The following is a 16,197-nucleotide window of genomic DNA, read 5'->3' as shown; positions in this document are numbered from 1 at the left end:
ATCCACCATATTCATGTTGGCAGAAGGATAGACGTGCGGCACCCATGCCTAAAACAGGCTTTAGGTCCTCTGCATGTTCAAAAAGTGGGCCTAACACCTGTTTGAAGCGCCGTCTGAAATTGGCTTGCCCTGAACACAGCCGGCAGCAGTCCTGCTGCATTCAGGAAAACCAGATCTAAATGCGGCCTGTCAGACAGTGCTTAACGGGACCTCTGCAGGCTGCAACCAACAAGGCAAGTGTTCAAAATATACATACCTGAATGTGGAGCCAGGAGGAGCAGGAGTGCCTACCTGACCCCACATTACAATCACATGGGCTGCTGCCGACCACTGCTCCCCACCCCCCCCCCACAAGATCACCACCGTTCTCCCCTGATCATCGCCACTTCCCCACGATCGTGACTTCCACCAGCCCCCCAGCAATCACCACCTTCCCCAATCCCAGCCCTCCATCCCAATTTCTTCTGAATGTGCATCATTCATCACCTAGGCCCTCATATGAAAATGAAGGACAGAGGCAATCATATCAGAAACAGCAGCCATGGTTTCCATTTTAAAATCCCAGTGCCCAGGGCTAGCTACTGATCAAATGAAAAAATATAATGTAGAAATATTTTACAATTTGCAAAAAGGCAGAAACCCCTTTTGATCACATACAAAATCTAGTTTATGGGAACCAACCTGTATAATTTTGCCTTCACAAACAAAACAACATGCTATTCCCATTGCCTTTTAATCTCCGCTAGTCTTTAAAGGAATTTATCACCTTCAACCCTTACCTTGCCAGTCGACTTCACTCCCTTCCAGATACAGAAGAAGCAAATAATCCAGACCAGAAGAAGGCAAAGTGCCATCTGCCAGTGGACTGTGCCTAAATGCTCAATCCCACCTGACAACCTCAGGACACGTTTCCTATGCAGAACAAGAAAAGCCACATGAAATAGAGTTGCACTTGTTCCTTACTTAATCATTTTATATTGTGACACACTCCTTTGATAAATATGTGCTTACAATTTTTTGTTTGTAATCTATAGAATCCAAGATATAGCATGCAATCAACCAGCAACAGCATTAAGGAAGGGGAGAGGCCTAATACCAATGTCTGAACATTCACCCACCAACAATTAAACTTAAGCTTGTTATTTACTTGTTACTTACCCAGATTTTTCCCTCCCCTGCCCAGTGAAGGTAAATGAGAGAATGGTTAGTCCTGTCATAACTTTCTAACCTCTCTTGCATAGCTCCCACATTATCCTGACAAGCTTTTATCCCCAAGAGCACTAGATGGTGACATGTAGAGATGCTAAGGTAGAAACACCAACAGATAATGACTAGATATGTGGAGTTGGTATCAGTTATTATATTAATTTAATAGGCTACCATTTGGAGTGTCTTCCACCCCCGCCATATTCCAAGGGGTGATGAACCAGATTTTGCAAGGTATTGAAGGGGTAGTATGTTATTTAGATGACATACTAATTTCAGCAACAAACAGGCAAATCCATAATAACATATTGAATGAAGTCGTCAAACGGCTAAAGAAGCACAGAGTACGAGTGTCAGCTCGCAAGTGTGAGTTGTTTCAAAACTCAGTGGACTACTTAGGGCACAGAGTAGACAAAGATGGTTTACATCCAACCATGGGAAAGCTGGATGCAATTAGAAATGCATCCACTCCCAAGAATGTCACTGAACTTCGATCAGTTTGGGTCTTTTGAATTATTATGGGAAGTTCCTCCCAAATTTGGCTACAGTGTTACACCCACTGAATGAACTATTGAAAAAACAGGTCCATTGGAAGTGGTCAGAAGAATGCGACACAAGATTCAAGGAGTGTAAAAGCTAATTGGTAGAGAGCACCATGTTAGTTCACTATGACGTATCGAAGGAGATCAAGCTAGCATGTGATGCCTCTCTGCAATCTTTCTCCATTTAAATAATAACAAAGTGCTGCAGTACAGCGGGACCTGGGGGTACGTGCATGAAACACAAAAGGATAGTATGCAGGTACAGCAAGTGATGAGGAAGGCCAATGGTATCTTGGCCTTTATTGCAAAGGGGATGGAGTATAAAAGCAGGGAAGTCTTGCTACAGCTATAGAAGGTTTTGGCGAGGTCACACCTGGAATACTGCATGCAGTTTTGGTTTCCATATTTACCAAAGAATATACTTGCTTTGGAGGCTGTTCAGGGAAGGTTCACTAGCGGATGAGGGGGTTGACATATGAGGAAAGGTTGAGTAGGTTGGGCCTCTACTCATTGGAATTCAGAAGAATGAGAGGTGATCTTATCGAAACGTATAAGATTATGAGGGGGCTTGACAAGATGGATGCAGAGAGGATGTTTCCACTGATGGGGGAGACTAGAACTAGAAGGCATGATCTTAGAATAAGGGGCCGCCCATTTAAAACAGGGATGAGGAGAAATTTCTTCTCTCGGAGGGTTGTAAATCTGTGGAATTCGCTGCCTCAGAGAGCTGTGGAAGATGGGACATTGAATAAATTAAGACAAAAATAGACAGTTTCTTAAATGTTAAGGGGATAAGGGGTCATGGGGAGTGGGTGGGGAAGTGGAGCTGAGTCCGTGATCAGATCAGCCATGATCTTATTGAATGGCAGAGCAGGCTCGAGGGGCTGTATGGCCTACTCCTGTTCCTATTTCTTATGTTCTTATGTTCTTATGGAGTTGGGGCAGTGATCTCTCATATATTACATAATGGGGAGTAGAGACCAATTGCTTTTGCTTCACGCACTCTCAGTGCCAGTGAGCGTAATTATGTGCAAATCGAAAAGGAAGCTTAGGTATTCATTTTTGGGGTGAAGAAGTTCCACAAATACTTGTATGGTCGTAAGTTTACCATCGTTACAAACCATAAGCCCCTGACAGCAATCCTACATTCAAAGTCCCCAGCTCCAACATTAGTTGCAGCCCGAATGCAGAGATGGGCTTTGATTTTGTCAGCATATACATATAATATTGATTACAGATGATCAGCTGATCACAGTAATGCTGGTGCTATGTCTAGATTGCCTGCTTCATCACAAGTTACACTCAATAGGGAAGAAGTGTTCTGTTTTTCATATATTGATGAACTGCCAAGTCACAGCTAAAGAGATTGGTAGAGCAACCAAACGTGACCCAGTTATATCAAATGATTATATCGCAAATGGCTGGCCAAACCAGGTATCAGAGAAAGATAGTCATCCATTCTTCATTCGTAGGAATGAATTATCAGTCGATAAAGATTGTATCATGTGGGGAGCAAGAGTGATTATACCAAATAAATTCAGGTTCAAATTATTGGGAGATCTTCATGACCAGCACCTGGGAATGTGTTTGACCAAGAGTTTTGCATGCAGTTACTTATGGTGGCCAGGTCTAGATAAAGGTATAGGGCTAGAATTTACATAAAACCTGCCACCGCCGGATTGCCACCCAAAAAGATTGCTAAGATTCTTAAATTAATGCCAGCAAAAAATTGCAAAAGAAAATACCGCCCGGCGAGAAAATGGATCTTACACACAGATCCTCAGCGGTTAAACGTGATCCTGGGCAAATTGGGCAGTTCTTAATCAAAATGGACGGTAATTACTCAAATTTAGACCGAGGCTGCGGATGGGCCTAGGGAGGGGGGAGAACACAAAAAATATTTTTTCCAAGAAACAAAAAATTAAAAAATCAGAAAACATTCTTACGACTCTTTTTAACTTAATCGCTGTAAAATAATTTTTTTTTAATTATTAAAAAAAAACTTTAACTTACCTTTCTTTGCAGAGCTATTTACCTACCGCCCAGCTCTGGCTGCTTTCCGTGGCCGTTTTTTTTCGATCTTACCTACGGGTCACCGCTGAGCCCAAACGTGGATGCTAGCGGATTTTTCGGCGGTGCATGCCGGCGGTCCACTCCCCAGCGATTTTTCGAAAATGCCGGCGGAACTCTGAGAAATGGAGTGGAAATTTTCGCCGGGTGGTTTACTAGTGGATTACAGTGGTAATGCAGCCATTGCTGTTTACAACAATAAAAAGGGAACAGGTCACCTGACAGGTTCCTGAAGTTATCAGCCATCTTGAAGCCTATGGGCTAGACTTTCCACTCGGGTGCCATCGCCCCAAAAAATGGGCCTTGTTCCAGCGACGTAGGACGTCTCAGCCTTACTGATCGCTGGTACATGGCCCATTTTTTTTTGTGATTTTCCACTCGGCCTTAGCCAGGCGATGTCACGTTCGCCCACCGAAAACAGAAGTCCAAAAAAAAAAGCTTCCCGAGCAACGGCCTTGTGCACATGTGTGAATTTTTGTTTCCGGCCAATTTTTTTTTCTGTGTTTTGGGAGGTCAGGGATCATCACACATGCTCAGAAGGCAGAAGGCAGAGGGAAGGACTGGAGAGAGAAAGAGAGAGAGAGAGAGTAGTTTGAGAGAGGAGGATGGCAGTGTTGTGAGAGGTGTTTTTGAGAGTTTATTGAGAGGTTATTGAGAGATTATTGTTTATTGTTAATATTGTTAATATTGAAAGTTTACAGTTTATAATTTAATAGTTTGAGTAACTGATTAATGTAGTGTGATTATTATAAATGTCTGAAATAATGTCGGATTCTGAAAGGAAAAGGGCAAAGCCTTCCAGCGACGAGGCCAATGAGATCTTAGTGAATGCGGTCAAGTCACGGTGGGACGATTTGACTCGGGGTGTACGCGGCAAGCCACCACCCCGTGTATATCGTAAAATATGGATGGAGATCGCTGTGGTGGTGTCCTCGGCATCCCATGAATCAAGGGGATCTGACCAGTGCCATAAACCCTGGGATAATTTGGTGGCTGCAACGAGAGTAAGTTGCATTTTATGTTTTAATGTGTATATTTTATATGGTATATTTTACTGATGCATGCAAATTTTTATTAAAGCAATGAATCTTCTGCATTGCATGTAATTCTTTAATGTTTTACTTAAACCATGTTAACAGTAAATTGCAAATAATAATTTAAAAATTAATATGTAATGTTTGACTTTTGCATGTAAATTTTTTTATAGCAATGAGTGTCCTGCATTTAATTCAACTTGGACATTCCATTGTATTAAATAACAAGTCTTGACCGAAATTGTTTGTCATTCTTAAATGTGTTACATGAACCAGCAGCATGTAACATTTGAAACTATTTAAACTGTTATGACGTCAAGATACTACCTAGTCCAGTAGCTTATGCCATGCCACACCATGCTCTATTCTCGTTTGCAGAAGAAGATGTCTATCAATAAGCCTGAGCAAAGGCGAACGGGGGGCAGCATTGCTCAGCTGCAACCCTTGACTGCAATTGAGGAGCGTGCGGCCGCGCTGGTTGGCCGTGAAAGCCGTGCAGCCACCACCCGTGGTCTGGCTGAACCCAGCCATGCGTCTCATGAGTAATTTGTAATTTGTCACAATGTATTAAAAACAGTATTAAAAACTTTATGTTACTGATCTAATGTCCTGTAATTAAAATGCAAACTGCTATACTTGTAATGTGCTTATGATGTATTAAGGATGTCATTTCAGTTCATGCATGCATAAGAAGCATGGCACATGAAGCATGGATTGCAGCAGTTGCTGCTTTCTGGGATAGTTGATAGTCTCTTGGTAATGTTCATCGTTATGTTCTAATGGGATATGTAAAAATGTCATCATGTGCGTTTTTAAGATAAACCTGATACACTGGTAGTGGTGCAGTTGGCACCAGGACCGTCACCAACCCCAACCCCAGTTGTGCTGGATGATGATGAACCTGGTGAGGAGCCAGAAGGAGATGTGTTTCCCGAGATGTATTTCGAGGAGCAAGAGCAGGAGCAGGATTGGGAGGATGAGGAGGAGCTGGAGCTCCAGCATGAGGAGGTTGTTGGTGTGGGGGGGGGATGAGCCTGCGGTCACCTCAATTAAGAGCGATGAGGCACCGGGACCAAGCGGTGTGGAGCGCGTGACGACAAGGCGTGACATTTTGCACGCAACGACCGCACGGAGTGGGAGAGCTATAGTGATAGGAGATTCTATTGTAAGGGGAATAGATAGGTATTTCTGCGGCTGCAAACGGGACTCCAGGATGGTATGTTGCCTCCCTGGTGCAAGGTTCAAGGATGTCTTGGAACTGCTGCAGGGTATTCTGGAGGGGGAGGGTGAACAGCCAGCTGTCGTAGTGCATATAGGTACCAACGATGTTGGTAAAAAATGGGATGAGGTCCTACAAGCTGAATTTAGGCAGCTAGGAGTTAAATTAAAAAGTAGGACCTCAAAGGATTGAAGGTTGATAAATCCCCAGGGCCTGATAATCTGCATCCCAGAGTATTTAAGGAAGTGGCCCCAGAAATAGTGGATGCATTAGTGGTCATTTTCCAACATTCTATAGACTCTGGATCAGTTCCTAAGGATTGGAGGGTAGCTAATGTAACACCAATTTTTAAAAAAGGAGGAAGAGAGAAAACAGGAAATTATAGATCGGTTAGCCTGACATCGGCAGTGGGGAAAATGTTGGAATCAATTATTAAAGATGTAATAGCAGTGTATTTGGAAAGCAGTGACAGGATCAGTCCAAGTCAGCATGGATTTATGAAAGGGAAATCATGCTTGACAAATCTTCTGGAATATTTTGAGGATGTAACTAGTAGAGTGGACAAGGGAGAACCAGTGGATGTGGTGTATTTGGACTTTCAAAAGGCTTTTGACAAGGTCCCACACAAGAGATTGATGTGCAAAATTAAAGCACATGGTATTGGGGGTAATGTACTGACGTGGATAGAGAACTGGTTGGCATACAGGAAGAAAAGAGTAGGAATAAACGGGTTCTTTTCAGAATGGCAGGCAGTGACTAGTGGGGTACCGCAAGGTTCAGTGCTGGGACCCCAGCTATTTACAATATACATTAATGATTTAAACAAAGGGATTGAATATAATATCTCCAAGTTTGCAGATGGCACTAAGCTGGTTGGCAGTGTGAGCTGTGAAGAGGATGCTAAGAGGCTGTAGGTTGACTTGGACAGGTTAGGCGAGTGGAAAAATGCATGGCAGATGCAGTATATTGTGGATAAATGTGAGGTTATTCACTTTAGTGGCAAAAACAGGAAGGCAGAATATTATCTGAATGGTGACAGATTAGGAAAAGGGGAGATGCAATGAGGCCTGGGTGTCATGGTACATCAGTCATTGAAAGTTGGCATACAGGTACTGCAGGCGGTGAAGAAGGCAAAATGTCATGTTGGCCTTCATAGCGAGAGGATTTGAGTATAGGAGCAGGGAGGTCTTACTGCAGTTGTGCAGGGCCTTGGTGAGGCCACACCTTTAATATTGTACATAGTTTTGGTCTCCTAATCTGAGGAAGGACATTCTTGCTATAGAGGGAGTGCAGCGAAGGTTCAGCAGACTGATTCCCGGGATGGCAGGAGTGACATATGAAGAAAGACTAGATCGACTAGACTTGTATTCACTGGAATTTAGAAGAATGAAAGGGGATCTCAGAGAAACATATAAAATTCTGACGGGATTGGACAGGTTAGATGCAGGAAGAATGTTCCCAATGTTGGGGAAGTCCAGAATCAGGGCTCACATTCCAAGAATAAGGGCTAAGCCATTTAGGACCGAGATGAGGAGAAACTTCTTCACTCAGAATTGTGAACCTGTGGAGTTCTCTAACAAATAAAGTTGTTGAGGCCAGTTCGTTAGATATATTCAAAAGGGAGTTAGATGTGACCCTTACGGCTAAAGGGATCAAGGGGTATGGAGAGAAAGCAGGAATGGAGTACTGAAGTTTCGTGATCAGCCATGATCATATTGAATGGTGGTGCAGGTTTGAAGGGCCGAATGGCCTACTCCTGCACCTATTTTCTATGTTTCTATGTTACAAAAGTTTACTTATGTTAAGCATTAAAGCAAATGCCAGGCCACTGCAGGCAAGACAGAAACGTAACTCTACGCAAATGCGACTTTTGCTTAACTATAATGTAAATGTGACTATGTACAATGAAAAGTCATGAAAAGCGTTCGGAAATGAACTGCTGACACAACAGCTTAGCAGCCGTGTAACTACCACTGGATACTAGTCTTCGGGGTCGGGGTGGGGGGCACGAGGTGATTGGACCAGGGCTAGATCGCCAGGCTGATTGCTGTCCCCTAGGTCCTCACCAGCCTCTTCTTCTACCTCTTCCTCCTCTTGCTCCTCGCTGGCTGGCTGTGGAGGTGGACTTGCAACCCCATCTGGCATTTGTTGTCCGCTCCTTATAGCTCGTTTATGAAGTATGCAACACACCACAATAAACTGAGCGACCTGGTCAGGGTGATACTGTAGGCTGCCACCAAAATGGTCCAGACATCTAAAGCTTCTTTAGTACTCCAATTGTCTTTTCAACAATGTTGCGTGTCGCTATGTGACTTTCCTTGTAATGTTTCTCTGCTTCAGTTGCAGGATTACGCAGAGAGGTCATTAGCCAACTGGCAAGGCCATATCCCTTATCCCCCAGCATCCAACCGTGACCTTCTGGCTGACTAAGAAACAGGTCAGGGATAGCACTCTCACATAGGATGTGCGCATCATGGATGCTGCCAGAAAATGCAGCATTTACTGTCATGATCATTTGTTTCTGGTCGACAATAAGCTGCACATTTAGGGAGTGGAATCTCTTTCTGTTACGAAACACCTCTGCATACTTTAAGGGGGCTTTCAGGGCAATGTGCATGTAGTCTATTGCTCCCTGCACCTTGGGGATGTTTGCTATTCTCGAGAAACCCAAAGCCTTCCCGGTCTGTGCCTCCCTGGTCATAGGGAAGCTTGTAAAGTCCATCCTGCAAGCGTAAAGGGCTCCATTCACCTGCCGAATACAGCAGTGTGTGGCGTGCTGAGAGATAAGACATTTGTCGCCAGCTGAGGTCTGAAAAGATCCCGAAGCATAGAAGGCTAGGGCAGCAGGAAACTTTGCCTCAATGGACAGTGCGGTTCTGATGGTGCTGGAAGGTTGAAGATCCCCCTTGATGAGCTGGCAAATCTCATCGATGATCTCCTTCTGGAAGCGCAGCCTCCTTAGACATGCGTTTTCAGACATGTTGAGGTAAGATTGCATTTCTTTGTACCTTCGTTGGCTGTACGCTCGCCTCCTCTGTCTCCTCTGTCTCTGTCTACGCATTTCTCTTCCTCTTCGATTGATCCTTTCAGAAACCAGCTTGTGAGCAGTTACGAGTAATGGCGCAGAAAGCATGGGCCCCATCACTATCAATAATTATTTTCAGTTGCTATAAATGAACTAAAAAGAACATGAATCTATTAAACTACTCTATCTCTTCCAGCCCCAGTCTAATTATAATTAGTTTCACTAGGTATAAATGAACTTTTCACAAAAAAATGTCTAATCCACTTGGCTACTATTAGAAAGATTAAATATAATTAAAAATCTGAGTAGATCTATCTATGCAGGACCCACAAATCACTCACAACCATCTAATCAAGATTTTTTGGCTGTCTCCCCCCTTCTTCCGATCTTCAAAATGGCACCCATAATGCCCATTTCCTTCTGTAAAGCCTGGGAAAAGCAACTATTTGTCAGCGGTGTTTTCAGCCTTCCATCAGCCCGGCGAAGTGCCGGCAATGTGCCGAAAGTTGGGATGGGCCTTGTGTGGGCAATCAGTTCGGCGATTAGTTCGGCAAAATGAACCGAACCTCGGGGGCTTATTTTTCCGGCGATCTTCTGGCCTAGTTTCCACTTTTTCTTCAAAATGGGTGATAGAGGTCCATTTTGGGTGATATATGGGCCATAGATGGGCGATGTGAAGTGGAAAGTCTAGCCCTGTGTGTTTGTGAGGTCGTACAGAAGATATCACACCTAGCGCAAAGGTAGATGGTTGTGGTTGTTGGAAGCCATTAATCTCATCCCCAGATCTACACTGCAGGAGTATCTCAGGGCAGTGACCTAGGCCCAACCATCTTCAGCTGCTTCATCAATGACCTTCCCTCCATCATAAGGTCAGAAGTGGGTATGTTCGCTGATCATTGCACAGTGTTCAGTTCCATTTGCAACTCCTCAGAAAATGAAACAGTTCATGCCAGCATGCAGCAAGACCTGGACAACATTCAGGCTTAAGAACATAGAACATAAAAACATGAGCTTAGGGTGATAAATAGCAAGTAACATTCATGCCACACCAGTGCCAGGCAATGACCATCTCCAACATGAGAAAGGCTAACCACCTCCCCTTGACATTCAATGGGATTACCATCATCAAATTCCCCCATCATCAACATCATGGGGGAGATCATTGATCAAAAATCAAACTATACCAGCCACATAAATACTGTGGCTACAGGGCAGGTTAGAGGTTGGGTATTCTTTGGCAAGTGACTCACCCCTGATTCCCCAAATCCTTTCCACCATCTACAAGGCATAAGTCAGGAGTGTGATGGAATACTCTCTATTTGCATGGATGAGTGCAGCTCCAACAACACACAAAAAACTTGACACCACCTAGGACAAAGCAGCCTGCTTGATTGGCACCCCATCTACCATCTTAAACATTCACTCCCTCCACCACTGGTGTACCATAGCTGCAGTATGAACCATCTACAAGATGCATTGCAGCAACTCACCAAGGCTTATTCAAAAGCACTTCCCAAACCCATGACCTCTAAAACCTAGAAGTGTTAGGGCAGCAGGCGCATGGGAACACCACCACCTCCAAGCTCCCCTCCAAGTCATATACCATCCTGACTTTGAAATATATTACTGTCCCTTCACCGTCACTGAGTACGAAATCCTGGAACTCCCTCCCTAACAACACTGTGGGAGTACCTTCACCACATGGACTGCAGCAGTTCAAGATGGCAGCTCACCACCACCATCACCTTCTCTCGAGCAATTAGGGATGGGCAATAAATGCTGACCTTGCCAGCAATGGCCACATCCTGCGAATGAATAGAAAAAAACAAAAATGAAAGAGATGCAAAATTAAAATGAAGTTAAAAAAACATTGGTACTGCTGTTAAATTTTCTACAGCAATGGCCTAATTCTCTGTTTGCTGAAATGCCGAGAGAGAGGGGAATGGAAGCAGGAGGTGTCACTTGCAAACTGAAGGATTAGGTGGCCATTTTAAATACAATTCTTATTCAAAGAGGAAGGTCATTTGTACTTTTTTTCATATTCTCAGTGGCCATATGATATAAATCAGGAATGTTCGATGTTGGTTTTGAAATGACTCTGAATTCAATAGAAAGGACAGGAATTCAGATGAACATAAATTATTGTATGTTGATATCCTGTGGCATAATTTCAGGGTCTTCAAGTTGACTGAAGTTAGATAATTCATGGTCCTGCTCCATATCCATAAGGAGGTGCACCCAGAACAACGCAGGAATTATTATCCTTCTTAGAGACAAGCTAACTCCTTCAATTGACATGTTCAGTGGTAGTAGAAATTCAGATTTACTTACTCCCAGAACTCAATAACAGATGAGGTGGCATTTGCTCCTTTTGTCACGTTGTTAGCTGAAGAGTTTGTTGTAAATTCCATACAGTTACCTGTAAATCCATAAGGAATACAGTTAGGTATTGACAAAATCTTACTGGAATATCGAACCAAGAAAAGGGTTCTTTACTTCTAGAGATTAGAACGTCAGACCACTCTGGTGCTGGGCCTTACTGGAAGGACATGCTTCTTTGCAGGATCTCAGGGACTGACTCATTGAATGGAGCCGTTCTAATGTGGAGCCTTTTTCCACAGTCAATTCACCCCTGTTTAGCATTAATTTTTAGTGCTAGCAGTCCTTTGAGAGCTGCTGTTGCCAACAACTTGCCCTTGATCCTGATGGACTCACAATACACCGTGTATTGCACAATGATTAGATATGTACCAGTTGCATTATTCTTACTACAGGTGGACACAGCACCCAAAGAGTAGCAGAAGTGATGTCAGCCTTGGCTCAATGGTAGCATTCTTGCCTCTGCATCAGAAGATTATGATGCAAGTCCCACTCAGAGACTTGAGCACATAATCTAGGCTGATACTCCAGTGCAGTGGTGAAGAAGTGCTGAATTGTCGGAGATGCTGTCTGTCGGATGAGATGTTAAACTGAAGCCCTGTCTGCCCTCTCAGGTAGACAAGAAAGATCTCATGGCATTATTTTGAAGATGAGCTGGGGAATTCTCCCTGATGTCCTGGTCAATATTTATCCCTCAACCAACATCACTGAAACAGATTATCTGGTGATTATCACATTGCTGTTTGCAAGAGCGTGCAATGCGCAAATTGGCTGCCACATTTCCTACATTACAACAGTGACTGCACTCTCTCAGTGTTCTCTCTCAGGCCAACATCCCCAGCATCGCGGCATTGATCACGCTCAATCAGCTCCGATGGACGGGCCACATTGTTCGCATGCCTGATACAAGACTCCCGAAACAGCATTCTACTCCGAGCTCCATCACGGCAAGCGAGCCCCAGGAGGGCAGAGAAAATGCTTCCAGGACATCCTTAAAGCCCCCTTGAAAAAAAGTAACATCCTCATCGTCTCTTGGGAATCCCTGGCCCAAGCCCGCTTAAAATGGAGGAGAAGCCGCGAAACACTTTGAGTTTCTTCGTCGGGATAACACGCGGAAGCCAAGTACAAACAGCAGAAGGAGCGTACGACAAACCAAGCACCCAATCCACCCATCCCATCAACCACCACCTGCCCTACCTGTGACAGAGTCTATAGATCCCGCATAGGACTCATTAGCTACCTCAGAGCCCAAAATATTGGTGTGGAAGCAAGTCATCCTCGACTCCGGGGGAGTGCCTGAGAAGAAGAAGAAGACACTTCAAAAAGTACTTCATTGTCTGTAAAGCACCTTGGGATATCCTGAGGTCATGAAAGGAGCCATATAAATGCAGGTTCATTCTTTTTTTTAATTTAAAGCAATCCTCGCCTTTATTCCGATAAGTCTCTGGTTAGTCGTTGTTGGTTGGTAGTGGGCTCGTGAGCGTTTTTTATTTCTATTTTGGCTGCAGTAGCAGTGTTTACACTTTTTCCGAATCATTTTAGGAGGTGCAGGAGCCTATCTGTGCATTGCCTTCAACAGAATTAATGGTATAATGTGTGGGATCTATCATTTCGGCTGAAGAATGAGGCAGAGCAGCACCAGCAGAGCAGACTGCACAGACCAGGAGATGCTGCCAGAGAATGGCAAAGGAGGAGAGTGCGCAGGAGGCTCTATGCCATGCGTGGCTTCAGGAAGCACATTTCCTACCTGAACCTGAGCGAGAAGCAGTGTGTGAGGCACCGCTACTTCACAAGAGGCATTATCACTGAGCTCTGTCACCTGTTGCAGCCTCGCACCAGCACATGGACAGCACTGCCTGTGGTTGTGAAGGTAATTTCTATGCCACAGGGACACTCCAGGCTCCAATAGCTGACATTTGCAACATCACACCGTTTGCAGTCCACGGCTGCATGAGGGATGCCACAGATTGCACCCTATGCTAAGAAAGATTTGGATTTATATAATGCCTTTCACAACCACTGGACGTCTCAAAGTGCTTTACAGCCAATGAAGTACTTTTAGCAATCAATTCACCTTGTTCCCCATGGAGGCAAGGAAGCAAAAAGAGCTGATGGCTTCTCAAGGATAACAGGCTTCCACAAGTGCAAGGCATCATTGATGGTGTCCACATTGCCTTGCATGCTCCATAAGAAGAGCCAAGATTATACATCAAGAGGAAGGGGTCCCACTCCCTGAATATCCGGGTGGTGTGTGATGACAGGCAGTGCATTATGCAGGTCTGTGCCTGTTTTCCTAGCAGCAATCATGATGCCTTTATCCTTCACCAGTCCTCCTCCACCCAGACTGTCGGGTTTCAGACAGGCCACATGGGGACCTGACCACCTGACATGACTCTTGGCAGGAACCCGTGCACAGACATTGAGGAACACTTCCATCAGAGCCGTGCCTCCACCACAGCTTTGATTGAACAAACCATCGGCTTTCTGAAGCAGAGGTTCCACTGCTACAACAGGTCTGGAATACCACCCCAAGAGAGTCTCCAGGTTTGTATGTGCTGCACACACCATAACTTTGCCCTGCAATCAAATAAGGCCTGAACATCAAAATGACTCATGCCTCTCTTCCACGTGTTTGGGAAGTGATGTCTAGAGTGAGAGGTCATAGATATAAAAATAAAAGTAAAAGATTTAGGACTAATAACCTAGAAGGCTAGACCAACAATTCAGAGAACATGGGGGAATTTTAACCTAAAAAAAGGGGTGGGTTGGAGGTGTGGGGGTAGATAATGTGTTAAAAATTGGAATCCCGATCTGAACTCGCCTCCAATCCGGCCACTTCCAGTTTTAACAGAAGCAGGACTGGGGCGGGCAACCAACCCGCTGCCAGGAGGCGGCCCATCTATTTAAATATTGCAATGAGGCTGGAAGCCTCTTTAACCTCCATTTTGTGGTTTAATGTAGCTGGTCGGGTTTTGCACACCTCGTAAAACTCACCAGCTACAGTAAGGCGTGGACTACTGCATCCATGAAGTAAGTGCCTTTATGCCTACCTCCTGGATCCAACAACCCTTCATAACCCACAACAGGCCTCCAATCACCACCCCATCCCCCCTCCATCCCGGCCTCCTATATCTCATAGAAACATATAAAATTCTGACGGGACTGGACAGGTTAGATGCAGGAAGTATGTTCCCAATGTTAGGGAAGTCCAGAACCAGGGGACATAGTCTAAGGATAAGAGATAAGCCATTTAGGACTGAGATGAGGAGAAACTTCTTCATTCAGAGAGTTGTGAACCTGTGGAATTCCCTACCACAGAGAGTTGTTGATGCCAGTTCGTTGGATATATTCAAGAGGGAGTTAGATATGGCCCTTACGGCTAAAAGGATCAAGGGGTATGGAGAGAAAGCTGAAAAAGGGTACTGAGATGAATGATCAGCCATAATCTTATTGAATGGTGGTGTAGGCTCGAAGGGCCGAATGGCCTACTCCTGCACCTATTTTCTATGTTTCTATATTTCAATCCCAGGCCTCTGATCAACGCCCCAGGCTTCTGATTCAGCCCCCGCCACCCCCGCCCCATCCCCCAGGCCCCAGGACTCCGATGCCTTCATGAGGTCTCTCCCCCACCAAGCCTCTGATTCCCCTACTCCTCCTCCCCATGCTGCTCCTCCGGTCCCCGATCATCTCTGGACCCCCCAACTCCTTTCGGATCCCCAATCTTCTCCCGGCTCCCAATCCACTTCAGATCGCACCCCCACTGAATTTCCCCAAGTCCCCGACCCCTCAATATTCTCCCGGCACGACCCCAATGTGATTATTTCCTCCCTGCCTTCACCCTCTGTGCCATCTAATGCCACAGGCCTACCCACCCAGAGCCAGCCAGCCTCTCTGGTTGGCTGAGGGTGGGAAACAGAGGCACCCCATTCAAATCAGGCCCTGGCGTTAAATTCGGCAGGGCCTAAGGAAATCCTGTTCTCCTGGGTTTCCTGACCGCCCCGGAGCCTCGCTGCTCCTATCCCGTTTTCTTCATTAAAATTCAGCCCCACGAGTTCAAATCCCAACATGGATGTTTTAAGAACTTTAATTCAATTGATCACAGATCTGGAAATAAAATGCTGATATTAGTAAAAGTGACCATAAATCTGTTGAATTGTCATAAAAACTGAACTGATTCACTAAAGTCCTTTAGGGAGTGAAATCTCCGTTCTTACCCAGTCTGGCCGATATGTGACTCCAGTTCAAAATCAACATGATTGGTTCTTAATTGCCCCCTGAAGTAGCCTAGCAAACTACTCAGTTGTATCAAACCCATGCAAAGGATACCACATTGACCGCAGTGGTTCTCAGGTAAATAGACATGGGCAATAAATGCTGGTCTTGCCATGATGCCCACATCCTGAGAATGAGTTTAAAAAAAGATTTAATTACCAAACAAATTTCTCCCCCAAGATCTCCACCATCTACGCTGTTACCTGTGTTCCACTCTTGTCTGCAGCGTGTCCATGGCAGTTCAGCAGAGAAACAATTGAAGAAGTAGAAGGTGCTCCAGGTCAGAATAAGGATGTAATACGTTATCTCGTACAGAATAATAAGTTGTGTACCATAACCGATACCTGCCATAGGGAACAGATAAAGTAAGCACGCTGCAAGTAAATTTGTTATCATAGTGCAGAATTAATAAAACAGTCACTATTGTGGCATAAATTCGAACTACATAAA

The 16,197-nt window shown here is 44.7% G+C and overlaps 1 protein-coding gene across 1 annotated transcript in view; it reads right to left on the bottom strand.

The window, feature by feature from the left end:
* The window catches only part of LOC139281542 (sodium- and chloride-dependent GABA transporter 2-like), a 119,241-nt gene that overhangs the window by 38,082 nt on the left and 64,962 nt on the right, over nt 1-16,197 (bottom strand). The window contains exons 4-6 of the mRNA XM_070901708.1: nt 15,951-16,091; nt 11,428-11,515; nt 780-912 (exon numbers count right to left, since the gene is read on the bottom strand). Of these exons, the coding sequence (XP_070757809.1) occupies nt 780-912; nt 11,428-11,515; nt 15,951-16,091 (362 nt within the window). The remainder of the gene's footprint in view (nt 1-779; nt 913-11,427; nt 11,516-15,950; nt 16,092-16,197) is intronic.

The sequence above is a fragment of the Pristiophorus japonicus genome, chromosome 15 (genome assembly GCF_044704955.1).
Source record: "Pristiophorus japonicus isolate sPriJap1 chromosome 15, sPriJap1.hap1, whole genome shotgun sequence".
Classification (NCBI taxonomy): domain Eukaryota; kingdom Metazoa; phylum Chordata; class Chondrichthyes; family Pristiophoridae; genus Pristiophorus; species Pristiophorus japonicus.
The sequence above is the reverse complement of the archived record's forward strand: the minus strand, read 5'-3'. Positions and strand labels throughout refer to the sequence as shown.